At 56.4% G+C, this 20,238-nt stretch overlaps 1 protein-coding gene across 3 annotated transcripts in view; it reads right to left on the bottom strand.

Moving 5' to 3' along the window:
• GPR137B (G protein-coupled receptor 137B) overlaps window positions 1-19,415 on the bottom strand; it is a 54,725-nt gene extending 35,310 nt beyond the window's left edge. Inside the window, exon 1 of one of the 3 annotated variants that reach the window (XM_030334302.1) lies at window positions 18,883-19,415. In XM_030334302.1, coding sequence (XP_030190162.1) covers window positions 18,883-19,296 — 414 coding nt within the window. In that variant the 5' untranslated portion in view covers window positions 19,297-19,415. The remainder of the gene's footprint in view (window positions 1-18,882) is intronic. The other 2 variants (XM_030334301.1, XM_030334300.1) reach the window with 2 other exon arrangements.
• Window positions 19,416-20,238: the final 823 nt, after the last annotated feature.

Below are 20,238 nucleotides of genomic sequence, written 5' to 3'. Positions count from 1 at the left end.
ACACGACACTGAGAGGTATGATGCAAAGAACAAAGATCAGGGGATACTCAGGGTCCGTGGACAGCCCCCCAGACATATATACTCCTGCCCTCCCTCAAGTCTCCAATAACAGGCTGCCAACGGGGACCCTCAGGCACAGACTCTGTATCTGGGGGAGGAGGGACCACACCTATTCCCACAGGCTTTACAATCAGCAGAACTACCAACCCTCCTTTTAAATTTTTTTTTTTTCAACGTTTATTTATTTTTGGGACAGAGAGAGACAGAGCATGAATGGGGGAGGGGCAGAGAGAGGGGGAGACACAGCATCGGAAACAGGCTCCAGGCTCTGAGCCATCAGCCCAGAGCCCGACGCGGGGCTCGAACTCACGGACCGCGAGATCGTGACCTGGCTGAAGTCGGACGCTTAACCGACTGCGCCACCCAGGCGCCCCCCAACCCTCCTTTTAAAATGCATTTTCAGGGGCGCCTGGGTGGCTCAGTCGGTTAAGCGTCTGACTTCGGCTCAGGTCATGATCTCATGGCTTGTGAGTTCGAGCCCCGCATCGGGCTTTGTGCTGACAGCTCAAAGCCTGGAGCCTGCTTCGGATTCTCTGTCTCCCTCTCTCTCTGCCTGTCCCCTGCGCATGCTCTGTCTCTCTCTCAAAAATAAACATCTAAAAATATAATAATAATAAAAATTAAGAATTCATAGATATCAAAGTGTGGAAAAAACCACAGTATTTTTTTTATGAAGTTTATTTACTTATTTTGAGAGAGAGAGAGAGAGAGAGAACGAGCAGGGGAGAGGCAGAGAGAGAAGGAGAGAGAGAATCTCAAGCAGGCTCTCCACTGTCAGAGCACAGGCTGATGCCAGGCTCAAACTCACAAACTTGGACCCCGAACCAACTGAGCCACCCAGGTGTCCCGAAACTACAATATTTTGAAAAAGTGCCTGACCTTGTCAAGTCAATGTGCAAACATTTTTAACGTTGTGCCGCACTGAGTGGGGCTTGGTCAGCGGCAGGTAACTTCGGCCTGAGTGACTCAGTTTACTCGTACACACCAGGCCTATCCCGGTGCTCCCGGGCATGGCCCAAGGGCACTCCATGGGATAGCGTCCCCCGGACGGGGCACGACTAGGTGGTCGCATCCTGTGGACTCGGCTCTGTGCCAAGTGCCTTCAACAGGCCTACAGCTGGAGGGGAGACACCCAGAGGAGACAAGATGGGACGCAGACCAGAAAGAGGCTCTGGCCTCAGCGGGTCTGAGCGCAGGGAGCCGACACGCAAGCCATGGGCTCCAGCGGTGGGCACCTCGGCCTCCTCTTGTCTCGCCCGGAGTACTGCCCCCTCTGGCCCTGCAGCAGCTCCTGTGGCTCAGAGACAACAGGAGGGAGTCTGGGTGGATCAGGGTCAACTCAGGCGAACAGGGCTCCCTGCTGTTCCCGCCACCAGCCAGCGCTGGGTCTTCAGGCTGGATGCGCGGAAGGAGTCCCCACCTGCCCACCTGCCCACCTTCTTTACAAACCAAACAGACGTTTCTCAACTTCCCACAGCCCCCTGCCTCTGTAGCTCGCCTGCATACGTTCGTAGACTGCACAGAGTCAGGTGCGGGGGGACTGCCTCCGAGGCCAGCCTGGACCCCAGAACACCCCTCTGGGAGCGTGGTGAAGGGCGGCGTGCCCAGCCGCGACCATCAAAAACTCGGTCCAGGATGCAAGCCTCATAAGCAATCACATGCTTTGCTCCAACAGTTCCGCTTCTAAGAAATTTCCTCGGAGGCACAGCTTCTCAAGGTGTTCCCACAGAACTGAGAATTCATCAGTGTTAGGGAAATAAATGTCATGGGATCAAACACATTTAGGAACTGCTAGGCTAAACAGTTTTTCCCTGCAGGAACTTCCCAGAGTCTGGAAAAGACTCCGATCTGCTGTAAATCTTTGAGCAAAACATACGGTAGGCACCAGTTTTCCAAACTTACTTGGCCACGTAAGGTCTTCTGAATGAGTGTTCCAGGGAAAAGAGTTCGGGAAAAGAGTTCGGCACTAAGCATGGACTGTTCACTGCGGCCTTAGTAAGAGTAATGATGGCAATAATAATAGTCGCAACAAACAAGAAGGAAGGATAACTTTTAAATGATACTCAGACTTTTCCCCCTTAAACACAGACAGCAGCCAAGGAGTGCGCTGAGCATGGGGGGCCCGTGGGTGAGGGGTTCCACCCTGAGGCACCAGGGGGTCCACCCTGAGGGACCACGGAATGACTTGTGCAATAAAAGAGGGGGAAACCCCACAAAACTCAAACTCCCGCCTTGCCCGGAGGGACAAGGTCCTCACCAGGGAAAGGCACAATCTGATCGTAAATCATCTGATCCTCTCTAAACTCAAAGCCAAGGTGATAACCACATCAAAATACAAGGCTTGTCCATGATTTGTAAAAACTCGACCCGCTGCTGACAATTTGTGATGAGCGTATGCCTCGAATGCAATTGAATCTAGTCGAGCCGTGCTGAGAACATCTTCCTTTATCCTTCAAGTTAATCCTCCAAAAGTCAAGTTCCTTAAAGCTGTATTTAAATTCCTGCCATTTTAAAGCGCAATATACACATTCCGTTATTATATACTCCCCCCACACAAGTACACACACATACAAACACGCATGTGCATATAAACACACGTACGTGTATATTTTTTACAGCACAGTTTTTGCCTCCATTAAGGAAAAGTGCATAAATGTCTGGACCAAATTTCCAGCAAAATAAATCCAAACTCTTCCACTCACCCCTAATCCAATCTGGGCTCCAAGAGACGTCATTAAAGGTTGGTTAGTGCCCAGAAGTGGAGCTAAGCATTCTGGGTAATCCCTGCTCTCTGGCCCGCCAGGGATCCCTTATCAGGCTGCCCATCTCCTCCAGTCCACTGCTAGCTCCCGCTGACCTCGGCAGGAACTCGGTCGGGAGAGGAGACAGCTCCTGAAGGGCAGGCACACAAAGATTAATCATCCTTGCCTGTTTTACGGTGCTCCTGACGGCAGAGGCCCTGCCTGCTCAGTACAAAACCAGACCCATAAAATCAGAGAGGAGGAAGTCAGGGACTGTGTGAATAGCTAAGGAAAATCTGAGACCAGACAAAAATCCGTGTCATTCCCACTTTCAGATTGATGGCGTTCACATCAGGTCACCTGACATGGCGCACGGAATCTGGACTCAAGGACTGTAAGATAGAGAAAAGTTGGTCCCTGACCTCCAGAAACTCACAACCAGACACAGACATGCCAGTGATGTGAGGAGGGCAGAGGTGTGGAGAGGCATGAGTGATCTGAGGGGGTGTGAACGGGTGTAGGGAAGTATAGGGAGGTGTGAGGGGGTATGAGGGGTGTAAGGAGGTATGAGGGGGTGCGAGGGGGTGTAAGTGGCTATGAGGAGGCAGGATGTGGCACGAGGAGGCAGGAGCAGACCTGAGATGACGTGAGGAGAGGAGGACGGCCGAGGGGGGCACCTTACGGCTCCGGGACGGCAGTGGCACAGCGGCAGGGCTGGGAAGCAGCAGCCCGTGGGCAGGAAGGCACGTGTGTCCCCGGGTGGGACATCACAGAAGGTGTTCAGTGGGGGAAATGGACATGGGAGCGGTGCTTTCAGGGGGCGGGGGGGGGGGGGGGGCAGGGGGACGAGAAGCAAAGGGCCCACCGGGGGCTTGAGAGGGGAGGTGAAAGTGAAGACAAATCCAAGGCAGAAGGCAGGTAATTGGTGACCCAGGTCTGGGCATCTGGGGAGACACAGGGAGCTTCAGGCTACAGGGGTCTCCTTGGGAGTGGTAACAGTGTTGTAAATCTCACAGGGTGGTGGCCGTGTGGAGCGGTTTGTGTCACCACCCAAGTGCAGGAGCAGGAAGGAAGCGAGCAGCAGGCCAAGACAGGGGCCTGGGGAGGGGACAGGCCACGGGAGAGGGGCCTGGGGAGGGGACAGGCCCCAGGGAGAGGGGCCTGGAGACAGGAGGTGTGAGAGAGAGGCTAGATGATGGGGGGTGGTGGAGGGCACCCTCAGAGGGAGGCCCATGGCAGGGAAACTGAGACAGGAAGGAGGGGCCGCAGGGTGTCACAGGGACAGCAGGGGGTGGTGGCCCCGGGGGACTGTGAGGTCCGGCTGGAGCTCTGATGAAGGGAGAGCCCCAGCTGCCTCTTGGGGAATGAGAAGGGTGAACGAAGGGGTCAGGTCTCCTCTCCCGACATCCCTTTGGTGTCTACACAGTCGGTGAAAACACCAGGGTTTTCAGGGGGCCCCCATGGCGGTGAGGGCTGGGAGGACAGGGTAGGGCAGGAGCACACAGCTGCTGCCCTGGAAGGCGGCTGCTCCATCACAGAAATACAGTGTTTCCCATCGCAGACGCCCCACGGGCTCAGCATCATTCTCACCACTGTAGAAAGTCAGGCCCAGAACGGGTGCCCACGGGAGGAAAACTAGCGGACTTTCCCAAGATGTCATCTGGGGTTGCAGAAGTCACTGCGCAAACCTGCCTCCTCAGATTCTGATTTAAGACCCAGTTCCAGGTAGACATGGGGTGAAGCTGGAAGCTGTCCCCCAGTTGGCCCCTGTGGCTGGGGCAGAATGTGACCCCCCCCCCCCACTGTGGGCCCTCCAAGGTCCCCTTGGTAACCCCAGGCCCTTTGCATCACCTTTCAGATGACGCAGGAGGGCTATAGATGACATACTTGCTTGGACAGAAGCAGAAAGGCTCGAGAGCGGCTGCTGACCTCTGCCTCCTTCCCCTGGTAAATTACAATCCCTGACCCCCTCACCCACCCCGCTCGACCTTTTGAACTCCTGCCTATTTTTCCTCCTACTGACTCAAGTTGGCATTTGCTGCCTTACAATCATTTTTCCTAATGTCACGTTGGCTGCTTCTGGCAGAAACTCCCCACGCTACTCTTTGCGTGTAGGACGGTCTCCCTTGTGCATTCAGCGAAACTAAACAAAAGCTCTCTGGCCCCAGAGGAACTGTCTGCGACGACCGACTGAACTTCCAAACGTGCACTTGATTCAGAGTCGCATGCAGACATCCCGCCTGATGAACCCCCACCAAACACGACCCGTGTCTCCGGGGCTCCATATCCCCGGAAGCTCTGCCGCTTGGAAATGAACACGCAGGGCGGACACCCCCCAACTTTCCCACCCATCACAGTCTCCAGACCCCACCGCCCCAGCTGCACCCCGGATCCTCAGTGCCGTGGTCCCTGGGAGAGTCTTGCAGGAACGGAGTGGGGCTGACGCTGTGTGCACCACGCAGGCTGAGGTCGGAAGAAACCAGGAGGTCTCTCTCGCTCACACACGCACTATTTTTAAATGTATGTAGGCACGTTCGTTTGGAAACTTCGCAAACTTACAGCTGTTCAAGCTTCATCATAGAATATGTCACGTATACCCAAAGAAGTAACACAGCCAATACTCATGTACCCACCACGCAGGTCAGGCCACCTGTTACGACCTGCAAGGTTTGCTCCGGGTCTGTTTTATTTTTAATAAATCAAAAAGATAAACACGAGGCTCCCAGCATCTCTCTCCCCCACTCTGACCCCTCCCTCCTCTGCACAGATCATTGCTTTCTGAATCTAGCATTACTATACCCAGGAGAGCTTATACTCTTACTATGTACGTAGGTATTCCCAAATAACACATGGCATATAAATAAATACGTATGTGTCCACAAAATAACACGTATCACATATAACAAATACATGGTACCTTCTTGCCTGGTTTTTCACTTCATCTGAACATGTTACCACCTTCCCTACCTTTGTGCAACTTCTTTGTTCACCCGCTGTGATGTGTTTGCAACATTCGAAGGCTGAAACACACACGCTGCTTCATGCATTCTCACTAAGGCCCGGTATCCCACTGTCCACAGGCCACAGCTGTGTGTCTGTCTCTGGCACAGAGACATGTAAAGCTGGTGAAGAGTGTGGACTCGCGCTGGCTCCCCTGGACTTGAATCATGGCTCCACTAATTATCAGCTGGGTGACTTTGGAAAAGTTACCTAACCTCTCTGTGCCGCATGTACCGCATCTGTAAAATGAAATTAGTAACAGTGCCCACCTCATAGGTTTCTGTGACGATTAGGTGGATTAACACACACACACACACACACACACACACACACACACACACACACACAGCACTTAGACAACCGTGGCCACCTTGCAGGCACTCTGTGTGTTTGCTGCTGTTACTATTGTTAGTCCTTGTATTATCTTCTCAAGCCACGATTCTAAATGCACAACTTCTAAACTGTGACCACGGAGGCTTTCTTGACCATAAAAGGAACTTTCACACTCGCAAAGATTAGGAACCATGACACATTCGCTCTTTGCTCTTATTAAGGTCCCTCTGTGGTGCCCACTTCCTGACATATTGGGGAAATTATGCAAACCCGGGGGCCTGTTCTCCCCAGGTGACAGTCATTAGTCAGCTGCCTCAGTGTTTCCCCATGCTGAGCACCCTCATTCATCAGAGCAGGGTGACATGACAAAGTCCCTGAGACCCAAATGTGGGATTTCTCCCTTTCTGTGGCAATCCTGGAGATGAGCAAAAGACAGCTCTAGGGAGATCAGCTGTTCAGGTCAGCTCTCTGTGAAAACAAGGGCAAGCACCGTGTCTCTATCTTTGCAGAGACTGTCCGTGTCTTTATTTTTTTTTTTAATTTTTAATTTTTTTAACGTTTATTTATTTTTGAGAGAGAGAGAGAGAGAGAGAGAGAGAGACCCAGCGCGAGCGGGGGAGGGGCAGAGAGAGGGAGACACAGAATCTGAAACAGGCTCCAGGCTCTGAGCTGTCAGCACAGAGCCCGATGTGGGGCTTGAACTCACGAACCACGAAATCACAACTGAGCCGAAGTCGGACGCTTAACTGACTGGGCCACCCAGGCGTCCCGCTGTCTGTGTCTTTAAAGCCACAGAACCCCGTGAAAGAAAAAGGTGTATGCCGTTCGTGCCTTGTAATTTTGGGGTGCGGTAGCCTGGAGGCAAGGTGTGCTCCGTCTGGGTCCTGGGCTGGCCAGGTTGTGAGGGACCCGCAGGGAGGTGACGGGGGGCCAGGGTCAGGTCTCCACCTCCCCAGCGCCTGCTTTTGAACTTGGCAAGCTCACGGCCCCAGGAGTGAGTCCTGCTCAGCCTCACGCTGACCTGAGGAACACGGGAGCCCCCAGCACCAGGCAAGCTTCTTTCCTGCATGATCTCAGGACCGACAGTGATGCTGCCTCCCCGTCTGTAAAGCCCAGAACTCCCTACAAGTACCGACAGCCGTCTCCAGCCTGAGAGTCTGCCGTCCTGTCCTGTCCAGCGGACCCAGAGCCAAAGATGCCTTTCCGGGCGCCTGCGCGTGCATGCACGTGCGTGTCTGTGTCACCCCCGCAGCCCGACTAGGAGCTCTGTGCAGCAGGAGCCGGGCCTCACACCTAACCTGCCCCCGACACTCGGCCCTCCTCTGAACGGCAGGGGGAAACGCCTCACCATCTCTACCTGCCTCCTCCCTTCCTCTCCTGTTGGCACTTCCCACTGGTCAGGCCAAGTCTGCTCTGTCTCTACCCCTCCCTGTCCTTCGTCAACACAACCTCGCTCCATCTGACAGTGCCCACACCGGCCAGGCCGCTCCAGAAGGCTCCGGGCCCCACGCTGATTAAGGTAGGCTGGCAGGCAGCCCAGGAGGGGCAGTGCACCTCTGTCCGGAGGCCCTCGCCTAACGACGCACCGAACCCTGGCCCTCAGTTTTAGCACTTTTCCTTGTCGTCTGTCACCGGAGTATCTGGATTCAGGGGCGCGGCTGGCCAGATGGCCATGAACCTGCTCCGCTCAGCCCCGAGGACCTCTCTTTACCTTCCGTGTCTATCAGTGAGACAAAGTCCCAATATCCACGAAGGTGCCTTCTACCTTTAAAACTCTAGGACTTGGCGCCTGGGTGGCTCAGTCAGTTAAGCCACCGACTTTGGCTCAGGTCACGATCTCACGGTTCGTGGGTTCGAGCCCGTCGGGCTCTGTGCTGACAGCTTAGAGCCTACAGCCTGCTTTGGATTCTGTGTCTCCCTCCCTCTCTGCCCCTCCCCGTCCTCTCTAAAATAAGTAAAACGTTAAAAAAAAAGAAAAAGAAAGAAAGAAAGAAACGAAACTCTGGAACATGAAGTGCCTTTCTGGAGGGCAGCCTGCGTCCTCCGCCCCGGGAAGCCCACCGTGAGTGCTGCGGCCTTGCCTCCAGGTGCACATGTGCCCCACCTGCAGGGGAGGAAGGAGGTGGGTCCCACAGCCCCCAGCAGCAGAGACCCACCCTGGCCTGCCAAGGCCGCTGGGCGGGCAGAGGCCACAGGGAGAGGCGGCCTCCCTCCCTGTGGGACAGGCGGGGACTGACAATGCGGATCGGCCTCCCTGGCAGGATTCTCTCTCTTCAGCCTCATGTACGGGAATGACCTTGGCCACACAAGGCGCCATTATCATTACTAGGTTTCTGAACCACTCCTCTGGCAACAGAGGCCATTCCCGATTTGCCAGTCAAGGCCCTGCCTGTAATTGTTCCGGATGTGCTGAAATAAGTGACACCTTAGCAGCACGGAGGCCACTCTGTCCAGCACGGGAAGCTCAGCCGGGGGTTACCGGCCGGCCGGGCCCAAAGGCTCCAAGAAGGCAGGTCCCCGCGCCCCTCCAGCGCACCACGTCTCGCTACGCCACGGATCCTTGCAGGAAGGTACGCAGAGCTACAAAATAGGTTAGCGGTGAAAATGCCTCGGGGGTTCCCCCCACAGAACAACCTTCTGCCTCAGAAATGAGGAGGATCCTGACATTTCCTGGGAACTCTGGCCCTTGCTGGGGGCAGTGCGGTACCTGCTACTGACCGCCAACTTGCGTTCCCCCAAATTCACGTGCTGAAGTCCTGCCCCTCAACGTGATGGTGTCAGCAGGGTCCTCCTTCAGTGGACCCCAGAGAGCTCTCTCTGCTCTCCGCCAGGCGAGGACTCAGAGGAGTCACCGTCTGCAACCAGAAAGCGGCTCTCGCCACAGCCCGGCCACAGCGACGCCCTGATCTCAGACTCCCAGCTCCAGAACCGTGAGCAGCGAATTTCTGTCAAGCTGCAGAGTCGGTGCGGTTCTGTTCCTGCAGCCTGAGCACACGAAGACAGCAGAGACAATGCTCCCTGCATCCTGCCCGGAGACAGCCACCATCCGTCTGTCCTAAGAAAGCAATGCCGTCTGGCAGGGAGAAAGTGCTCACGGGGAGGGCGGCCTCGTGCTCCTGGAGCTGCCCCCCCACCCCGGCTCACCGCTCACCGTGGGACACGGGGCGGGGCCGACAGGGACCAGGATGGGGAGGGACAAACCCACATCCCATCAGAAACAATGAAAGGAACTGAGAATGTCCCACCCCAAGTGGACAGGACCCGGGAGGATACATCTGTGAAGGGCTGTCGTGGGAGGAAGGACTCTATCTGTTCGGCATGACCCCATGGGGAGAAATGGGAGCTAACCAGCCATCCCCCCCAAGTACCACCCTTCTGTCCCGATACTGCTCTGGGCCCCAGGAAGCCGCCACCATGAACAAACCAGAGCAAACAAGATTTGCCCTACACTTCAACGGTAACAAAAGCCACTGGTTCAACCTTCCGTTGGAGACATCCCACTTTGTGTCACCGCTGTGAGGACTGTGACCAAGTAATGTCGCCAATGGCACGAGAGATGCTCGTCAGGTAGTCTGCTTCCCCCTCAACGCCAAGTTCCTTCAAGGCAAGAGCCATGTTCGACCTTAATCTTGTCTACACGGCATCTAGAGAGTAACAGGTGCTCAGAAACACAAGACCAGGCAACCCCAACGTCCATCCACGGAGGAAAGGGTAACCATCCGTGGCAGACGCCCAGAACCGAGCATTCTCCAGCCTTGAAAAGGAACGATGTCGTGGGGCACCTGGACAGCTCCGACGGTTGAGCGTCCGACTTTGGCTCAGGTCATGACCTCACAGTCGTGAGTTTGAGCCCCAGGTTGTGCTGTTGGCTGTCAGCGCTGAGCCCACTTCACTTCCTCTGTCCCCCTCTCGTTCTCTGTCCCTCTCCCACTCACTCTCTCTCTCTCAAAAATAAAAAGACATTTAAAAACTTTAAAAAAGAGGGGCGCCTGGGTGGCGCAGTCGGTTAAGCGTCCGACTTCAGCCAGGTCACGATCTCGCGGTCCGTGAGTTCGAGCCCCGCGTCGGGCTCTGGGCTGATGGCTCAGAGCCTGGAGCCTATTTCCGATTCTGTGTCTCCCTCTCTCTCTGCCCCTCCCCCGTTCATGCTCTGTCTCTCTCTGTCCCAAAAATAAATAAACGTTGAAAAAAAAAATTTGAAAAAAAAAAAAAAAACTTTAAAAAAGAAAGAAATGACGTCATGATACCAGCTATGACGTGGATGAACCCCGAAAACATTATGCTCGGTGAGAGAATCACTTGCTGGGTGATTCCTGTGATGAGAAACATCCGGAACAGGTCAACTCGCAGAGACAGAGAGGGCGACAGAGAGGGCGCTCCGTGGCTGCCCAGAGAGCACCGACCCGATGGGTTTGGAGTAATGGAGACATTCTAGAACTAAAGAAAGATGACAGCTGCATAGCACGAATGGCCTAAATGCCACTAAACAGTACACAACACAAATTAGTTGTATGTTATGTGCAGTTCACCTTAATTTTATTTTTTAATATTTATTTTTGAGAGACAGAGGCATGAGTGGGGGAGGGGCAGAGAAAGAGGGAGACAGAGAATCCGAAGCAGGCTCCAGGCTCTGAGCCGTCAGCACGGAGCTCGATGCGGGGCTCGAACCCACGGACTGCGAGATCATGACCTGAGCTGAAGTCAGACACTGAAGTGACGGAGCCACCAGGTGCTCCCCACCTTAATTTTAAAAACATGCCTTGTTGAATGAACGAAGTGAATCTCTAGGTTCCGGTGCAAAGGTGTGTGAAAGCTGTATGTGGACACAGCTTTGTGCTTGTGCTGTCCCCTCACGACAGGAGTGCGGCCCTGACGGGGGCCTAGCCACCTAGCCATGGGGGGGGTGGGGGTTGTGGAGGGGAGCTGGTGGTGTTCACATTCTGCACCCTTCTCTCCCTGTGACCACCGTTCGTGCACCATGCCTGATGGACGACACAGCCCCCAACAGCAAGCCCAGGAGAGCAGCGTGAGGCAGGTGCGGCCCGGGAGCCGATTCCATTGCATGTGTGCAATTTTACTCCGTGGATCACGTTTAGCAAGTATGTCTGCAATTAAAGGGGGTAGAGAGCCGATGATGTCATAAGACATCAAGCCGGTAGAGGCCCTTCGTCTGTCTCTCCCCAGCCCCTGGCAGGGGAGGGGAGAGTGAATGATGCTCTCTAACCATGAGACATATGAAAATCCGAGTCCATTTCCAATGGGTCCCAGCAAAAATAACAAGGTAAAGATGGGGCGGGAGCTTCGTGGTAAATGCTGGGTTTGTTCTAACCTCGTCCCAAGGACCAAATGCAGCCCGCGGTCTGTTTTTGTATGGCCTGTGAGCTAAGAATAACTTTTACCTTTTAAAAGATATATATACACACACACACACACATATATGTATATATATATATATATAAAAGAATACACAGCAGAAACCGTATGCAGCTCAAAAGACCTAAAACACTGACGTGGGCACCCAGCACCACTTCCTTCCTCGGGGCCCTCCACGCACAAATTTGAGGAAATCAACCCACTTGTAGAGAAAAACCACTCGGCCTCAATCTGTCCCCACTGGTTACCAGACTCCACACTTCAGCCCCAGGATAAACAAACAGTAAAATATTTACAAGCCTTTGCAAACCTCCGTGAATGCCAACGTGCCAGGTATGGTCTGAAATTGTTTGCTGAGGCTATTTCTGTCCCGGGAAAACCGACCTGCCGGAACGTCAGGGCTGAGACAGGCCCACAAACCAGGAAGAGCCTCTTCTCCTCTCACTGGAGCTGAAGAACAGGAACCGACGGCCGAAAGCAGCGCTCCAGATCACATGATGTGTTGTTCTCGAAAACCGAAGAAGTTCAGGGTGATGTCACGGGGGTGAGCAGCCTTTGAGCCCGTCAACGTCTGTCGTCTAGACAGCCCGGCCCTCACTGCCCAGCCCAGCACCTCCAGGAAGAGCCCCTCCCAGGCACTGGAAGCCTCAGGCATTCAGATGGGGGACACATGAAAGCCCTGTCCTTGGGGAGGGCACCCGCCACCGTCCCCGGGAATGACACCCACCTGGGGACAGTGCTCTCTCCCTGCCTCCACCCCCAACCCCACAGGCCCTGCTCATCTGACCTGGGGAAAGTCAGGGAGGAAAAAGATGCCACAAAACCCTGTAGGTAGCAGGGTGTGTGGGACCCAGACCAAAGCTCCCGGTGGGGACAGGAGCCGCAGGTCTGGGCTCGGTGCACACGGATGAAGCCGGCAGCGCTTGGATGGGACTCTGCTGTTGGGAAATCAAGGCTTCGTGGTCAGTGGGGTTTGATTTCACATACACTGTGTGAGTCTAACCATTCCCAGGAGCGCCGAGGGCATTAATGAAATATGGTTCACCTTAGGTCGGCACCAAAGCAGTAATAATGGGAGCAGGGAGAATTAAAAGCTTGTGCTGCAAGGAGAGATCTTGGGAGCCAGGCTGTGGAATTAGAAGCCTTCTTCCTGGGGGAAATTTTTAGAAAGCTGGGAAGCTACTTCCTGGGAGAGGCTGGTGCCGGGCGGTACACAAGGTAAATAAGGAAACTTGTCCTGGGCTCTGTGTGCCCATGCCCTCATAGAGGCACACACACAGACATATACACAGACGCTTACACACACACACACAGGAAGACATGCAGGTACATACACACACAGAGGCATGCACACAGGCACGCACACACAGGTACACACAGAAAGACATGCACACAGGTACACAGAGAGGCATGCATATAGGTACCCATACACAGAAGCATGTACACAGGCACACACAGGTACACAGACACACAGGCATGTACACAAACGTTCACACACAGGGGCATGCACACAGATGTATACGCATAGGGGCATGCACACAGGCGTACACACATATAGAGGCATGTGCACAGATGTACACACACAGAAGCACACACACAGGTACAGATACACACAAACATGTACACAGATGTACACACACCGAAGCATGCACACAGGTACACAGAGATGCAGGCACACAGGTGTACACACACAGAGGCATGTACATAGATGTACACACACAGAAGCACACAAACAGGTACACACAGAGGCATGCACACAGATGTATGCACACAGAAGCACACACACAGGTACACATACACAGACACATGCACACGGATGTACACACACAGGTACACACACAGCTCTGGAAGCTGTTAGTCCGCTGACTGACCGCAAGGAGCCCGTGCCAAGGACAAGGAGATCATGGGTGCAGTGCACAGAGGTGAGGCCAAGCATATGCCCTGCCTTGGTGTGACTGGTCCCAGCTTTGAAATAAGGTACCTGGGGGCTGTGAAAGGCTTGCCTTGTGTGTTCCTAAGCTTCTTACTTCTTCATAATCACCAACAGGCCTACAAGCATCCCCCTGCTCAACTCCTGGATCAGGGCCTAGCACACAACAGGTATTTAGTAAATATTTCTTGATTAAATGGACTGCCAAGACTTGTTTATTCCTAAGATCAACACCTCCCTTTTCCTGGTGGGGGAGGCGGGGGGAGAGAGGATCCCTGGACTCGATTCTGGCTGCCTCCTGGCTTCCTGTCGGCAGGGCTGAGGACAGGGATGCATTGTGAGTTGGGGGTCATGTGTGCACCAAGCACAGGCTCACAGGTCCTAGGTCTCATCCCGGCTCTTCACGCCAGGCTGGGTGACCCTGGACAAGTCACTAGCATTCTCCTGGCCTCGGTCGGCTCACCTGCAAAATGAAGGGCGGGGCGGCTGAGCCTCCCACTCTCCCCGGCTCCTGGCTCTTCCACACTCTCCCTGAGGGCAGGCCATGCGCCACGACCGTATTACAAACACAAATGCCGCCACGCGGTGGCCAAAGTCATTTTGGTGACCCGATGGGGTGATAAAAGGAGAGCCAGCACTGGGGTGTGGTCCCTGCCGCTAGAGGCAGAAAGAGGACCTTAACTGAGGTGCAGAGAGATGCCGCACAGACACTATCTCCTTTGACCTCCAACCAGGGGGATGGGCACCATGGTGGCCGCTTCCCCAGGGAGGAAGGTCAATAACCAGCCACGGGAGCCACACTCGGGGTGAAGCCAGGATTCGAACCCAGCTCTGCCCAGAGTCCCTGCTCCTTCCATTCCCAGTGATGCCTCCTGATTCACAGGCCTTTGCTGGCACATCATGAGCCCCAGGCCCCCACGATGTGCTCCGGACGACACCCACCATGGCCCCCAGGCCCCCAGGATGAGCCCCGGTCCCCACGGTGACTCCGACACCTCCCATGAGTCTCAGCGCCCCACCCCCCCCCCCAACCCCCCTTGCAGCTTCCCAGCTGCCCCGTGAGATGCGCAACGGTCCTGGCTCCCGCCTCAGCATCCATTAATCACACCACATCTCCCCCCACCGAGAGAGGGCACCTCTCCTTTTCCTTCCTCAAACCACCCTACTGTGATGGCAGGAATCTGCCACCGGGCTCAAGACAAAGCTGTAGCAGCAAGAAGCTGAGCCCCCTCCACTCAACCGAACTCAGGGACCCCAAGAGTCTGGGGTCCAGACTCGTAATTCCCAGTGAGAATGGCTGGAAGACACAGCTGCCCGGGGACCACCGAGCCCACGGCCACACCACCACGTCTGCAGACAGACCCGCCCTGCCCAGGGGCTGCCCTGGCCCGGGAGCTGCGGTGGGAGGCACCGCAATACCTCACCCCCATGTGCCTCGGGTGTCAGGGTCCTGCTCTGATGGAAACCTCTATGTGAAGGGCAAATGCAAGGGCAAATGGTGCTAGAATAGCAGGCTCTGGAGGAAAGGCCTCGGTTCACGCCTCGGCCCCACCCCTTCCGAGCCAGCAAGGAGCCGCGGGGGAGCTGGGTGGGGGCCGGCACGGGTGCTGGGGCCCGGAGCCAGAAACGAAAGGTACCCCATGCTCCGTGTTCCGGAGAGAGCCCCAGACATCTGGGCCGGCCGTTCGCACCCTTCACAGGGTCTGCTCAGAGTGGGCAGAACCATTACTACCACAAGCCAACTCCCCACCTTCCAGGCCATATGACAGGGCAGAGAGTGGAGAAAAGGAGTCATCAATCAGCCTGCCGGCAGGAGGGCAGCACTCATGGTGGAAGATGTGACCGTCGCCCCAGGTCCCTGGAGACAAAACTCCAAGGGAACTGCTCAGGGGGATCAGGAAGCAGGGGACCTGGCCACCCTGCTCCCCGGGCAGGAGCTGCGCTGGGAACGCTCAGTCCCAAGAGGTGGAGACCTGAGAACAAAACGGGTTGTGGAGAGAGTCCTGCCAGAGGCCAGCCTGTGCCATGGAGGTCTGAGGACACCAGGGACTCAGGAGCAGCACCTGCCTCCACCTGGGATCTGTGTGGGTGGCGGGGCCCCCAGGCGGGCAAAGAAAGGGGCAGGTGGGGGCCTGGGAGGAGAACTCGTGTGGGCACCAGCCCATGACCTGTGTGGCCCCACCCAAAGCCAGGATTGGACGGAAGGGGGGCGGGCAGAGGGGGCCACGACAAAACCAAGTCCGAGATGTAGACATGGCCACATGGCAGGGTTACCCACAGAGCCAGAGGCGAACAAGCTGGAAGTGAACAGGCAGGGAGTCACTTGAGACAACCCTGTCCACGCCCCACCCCCCCACCCCCACCTTGGGCCAGTCCCAGAAGAACCAGATTCCAAAGACGGAAGGGGAGAGACTTAAGAGTGCAGCCCCTGAGGGACCAGACCGCGGCACTCGGATGGTCAGGGCACCTCACCAGGTGCTGCACAGGCTGCGTCTTCACCTCTCCGACCCTCGGAGGAGAGAGTGAGAAGATCCTTCTCACGGGTCATCAAGGAGGATCCACAGACACGTCAGTGAGCCCCAGGCGCAGGGCCAGACACAGATGACAATGACAGTAAAAACTTCCTCCAGCTCCAGAACCACCTTCCAGTTCCTCCCCAGGCTTCTGCCACGCCCTCTGCCACTGCCCTCTCCTTCCCAAGCAGCCTCCCAAACTGCCCCAAACCCGCCTCTTCTCTGAGGACTCGGCTCCCACTCAAGCCTCCTGAAGCTTAAGCATACACTCCCCTAGAACCCTGAAGTCATTGCTTAACTGTGTGGTACACAGTACATTTTGTGTCTCCCCAGCCAGGTGTTCGCCCCTCGCAGAACAGGTGTCACGTACACAATAGGCTATGTTCTCCCAGAAATACTGTACCACGCAGGACAGGCCTGACACTCAGATGTCAGAAGTGTGGGTGGGTCTCCCGGCTCTTCCGTGCACTGACCATGTGACCCTGAGTGAGTCACTGAACCTCTCTGACCTTCCCCAAAAAGGGAACACTATCTGGGGACTGCCGTGAAGCATAAGGCAAACCACTCAGAACTGTGCCTAGCACACAGTAGGCGCTTCTTAATTATTTCCTGCTACCCCTCCCCCAAAATATAATGTACTTGTTGAGATGGGACCGGGCAGCAGGAATTCTTAAGGCTCTCTCTCCTGGCAATTCCAGTGGTTGAGAACCTTGTCTAAGAGAAGGCACGTGGAGGAGGGGGGCACCTGCGGGGCTCAGTCAGTTAAGCGTCCGGCTTCAGCTCGGGTCGTGATCTCACAGTTCGTGGGTTCGAGCCCCGTGTCTGGCTCTGTGCTGAGGCTCGGAGCCTGGAGCCTACTTCGGATTCTGTGTCTCCCTCTCTCTCTGCCCCCTCCCATGCTCATGCTCATGCCCTGTCTCTCTCTGTCTCTCTCGCAAAAATAAATAAACATAAAAAAATTTTTTCTAAATAAGAGAAGGTACATGGGAGGGAAGAGGGAGTGACGTCAGAGCTGAGCGCCGAGCTGAGCCCCAAAGGTTGACTCCCTTTAGAACTCCCCAGAAATATCAGAGCATTTGTCAGGAAGCCAGGGGATGGCTCTGCTCTGCAGGGTCTCGGATGCCAGCACGGAGGCACCACCTTCCTCCGCCAGCCACCCTGGATATATAAAGGGGAAAAAAAGACTGGGAAGATATAAAGAGGCCAGAGCTTGAGGCCTCTTGGCCCGAGCAGCTCTGTCTGCCTGGTCACTCTTTCCCTCACTCAGCATTTACTTGCCAACCAGCAGATGGTGCAGAAACTGTGGCCCTGGCCCTAATCCAGCCGGGCGGAGGATTTGCATGTGATTAGCAGAGAGCTATGGCACTGCCCTACGTTTCCCTTTTCTTTTTTTTCTTCAAAAAGGGGCACAAACGATCTCAGTACAAAACACGATCGCTGTCACAGTGCTGGAAGTAACATCAACCCATCTGACTTTTGTATCTTGCAGGAACTATCTCTTTCTGATCCCACTAAAAAGCTGGAGTAGTCTGCAATGTAGCTGACTGCCTCAACCAGTTTGGGAGCTTAAAAGTAGTAGCTGGAGAGATAAAACCCACCACTTGTGGACTGGAAAACAGGGTGCTACACACAACATATCAGCAGACTTCAAGTGTGGATCCATTTTTATAAGGTTATAACAGCTACCAAACGGTACATGTGCTATTTTGCAGTCAGAACGTATTTCCACCAGATTTCCAGTCATGGGCTGCTTCTACCTTTTCTGGCCTTTCTTTTTTTTAAGCAATGGCATTTTCTTTAGAGAAACAGGGACGCTGTGAAAAGGAATGTAATGCCTGCTTACACAAAGCCTCTGCCCATGAGAGAGCTCTTAAATCAACAGGTGACATGGGCAGAGTCCTAGTGAAAATGCATGCTTTAGTGCTTGGAAAGCTAATGAGAATCAGAGATGACGGTGATGGCATTGTGCTATTAAACCTTTATGCAATTCTTTACACGGTATTTGCACAGCACTTTACAATAGCTGTCCTTTTCTCAAGGCAGCCGTCACAGCAGCCAAGTCGATTCACATGGTCTCCCATTAGCTTATTAACAACATGCCTCATAAACTGGTTCCTCTGTGCCCGTAAAAGAGCCCCAGTAAACTTTATGGCTTTTTCTTGGGGGCCTCTCAGACCGGCTCAGACAGCAAGCCCGACCTCCTGCCGCAGCAGCTGGGGAGCTGGGTGTAACCCCAGACTGCTGTTTAGCAACCCTGTGAAATGAATTAGTAAGCTCCAGTTCATTCAAGAGGGCTCCTAAGCTGGAGATGAAAAACATCTTACCCGAAACGGGACAATCCCACCCTGCCATCACTCAAGAGAAAAAAAAAGAAAAGAAAAGAAAAGAAAAGAAAAGAAAAAAAAATCGGCGTCTGGCCCAAATCTGGAGGCCAACATGCGGATGACCTTTCCAGGCTCAGAGTTAGGTGCCCTGGGACGACGGGGTGGAGGAGAAATTCTACAGTTCAAGTCTTCCTGGCGGACACACTTCCCACAGTACCGATCCTGATGTGTGTGTGAGGGAAGACGCGGCTGTGTCTGGACAGTGAGGGCCCGACTGTCCCATGGCCCACTGGACCATGTTGAGCTAAGGGCAGAGACAGACGTGGTGGCCGCCGGCCCCGACTTCCTTTCGCTTTCGCCTCTTTTGGGAATACAAGGGCGATACCTTGTATCTGTACCTGCAGAATGGCCTGCAGGTAGGACAGGGCTCGGGTGACCCCAGCCCAGTGCCTTTTCCCCTACACTGTCAGCCCTGGGGCTCTGTGACCGCCCCCGGGCAGCCGTCGCCCCGGCATCCGGCGGCGCCGAGCAGGGCGGCGGGGAGCCACCTGCCAGGTGAGCGCCCGCCCAGGTGCCTCCCGCTCGCGGCGCTGCGTTCCGCGACTCACCTGCGTGAAATACAAGTTCATCAGCGTGAGGGTGAAGAACTGCAGGCACACGGGAAAACAGTAGAGCAGCCAGAAGACGAAGGGGCTGAGCGCATTGGCCGCCACGAAATCTTTGAAGTAGAAGGAGAAGAGGACCGTCCGCAGGGAGGCCCAGAAGAGGCAGAGGAAGAGGAAGACGCTCTGGTAGCTAAGCCGCTTGTGGCGGTAGCGCAGCACCAGCCAGAGCTGGACATAGATGAACACGAAGAGCAGCGAGTAGAACACGGTGTAGACGATGGTGAGGCCGAGCTTCACGTAGGGGGGCACGGCCGGGGTCAGCGTGGGCGGCAGCGAGTCGTTGCGGAGAGGGTCCCACGGCGGAGCCTCCATCGGGCCGGGGGCGCCGCAGCGGGGCCGGGGGCGCTCGGGCCTCATCGGGGCTCGCCGCCGCCGCCGCCGCCGCCGCCCCCGCGGGGGTCTCCGAGCATCGCGCTCCGCCCGGAGCCCGGCGACTGGAGGAAAGAAAACAAGCCGCACTTCCTCCCCCGGCACCACATGATTCACTGGGGCGGCCTTTGTCTGCGATTGGCAGCGCCGCGCCCGCCGCCCCCGCGCGCCCGCCAGCCCCGCGCGCCCCTGCGCCGCCCCGCGCGCCCGCGGGCGCCCACCCCGCGGCCCCGAGCCTCACGCCCTCTCGCCCCGCGTGGCCCCGACCCCCGCACTGCGCGTCCCCGGCGCCGCCCCGCCCCCCTCCAGACACCGCGCCACTACTCTGCCCCGCCCCCCGGCTCCGCGCGACGCGCCCCAGCACCGCACCGCCCCCTGTCCCGCCCCCGCCAGACGCCGCGCCGCGCGCCCCATCACCGCACCGCCCTCTGCCCCGCCCCCGCCAGAGTCGGCGCCGCGCGCCCCATCACCGCACCACCTCCTGCCCCGCCCCCGCCAGACACCGCGCCGCGCGCCCCAGCACCGCACCGCCCCCTGTCCCGCCCCCGCCAGACACCGCGCCGCGCGCCCCAGCACCGCACCGCCCCCTGTCCCGCCCCCGCCAGACACCGCGCCGCGCGCCCCATCACCGCACCGCCCCCTGCCCCACCCCCGCCAGACACTGCGCCGCGCGTCCCGTCACCGCACCGCTCCCTGCCCGCCCCCGCCAGACGCCGCGCGCCCCATCACCGCACCGCCTCCTGCCCCGCCCCCGCCAGACCCAGCGCCGCGCGCCCCAGCACCGCACCCACAGCCGCCGGACACTGTGTGGGGCGCCCCATCACCGTACCGCCCCCTGCCCCGCCGGGCACCGCGCGCCCCAGCACCGCACGGCCCTCCCGGCCAGACACCGCGCCCGCGCGCCCCAGCAGCGCACCCGTCCCCTGGTCC

Source organism: Lynx canadensis, chromosome D2, assembly GCF_007474595.2.
Source record: "Lynx canadensis isolate LIC74 chromosome D2, mLynCan4.pri.v2, whole genome shotgun sequence".
NCBI classification, from domain to species: Eukaryota; Metazoa; Chordata; class Mammalia; order Carnivora; family Felidae; genus Lynx; species Lynx canadensis.
The sequence above is the reverse complement of the archived record's forward strand: the minus strand, read 5'-3'. Positions and strand labels throughout refer to the sequence as shown.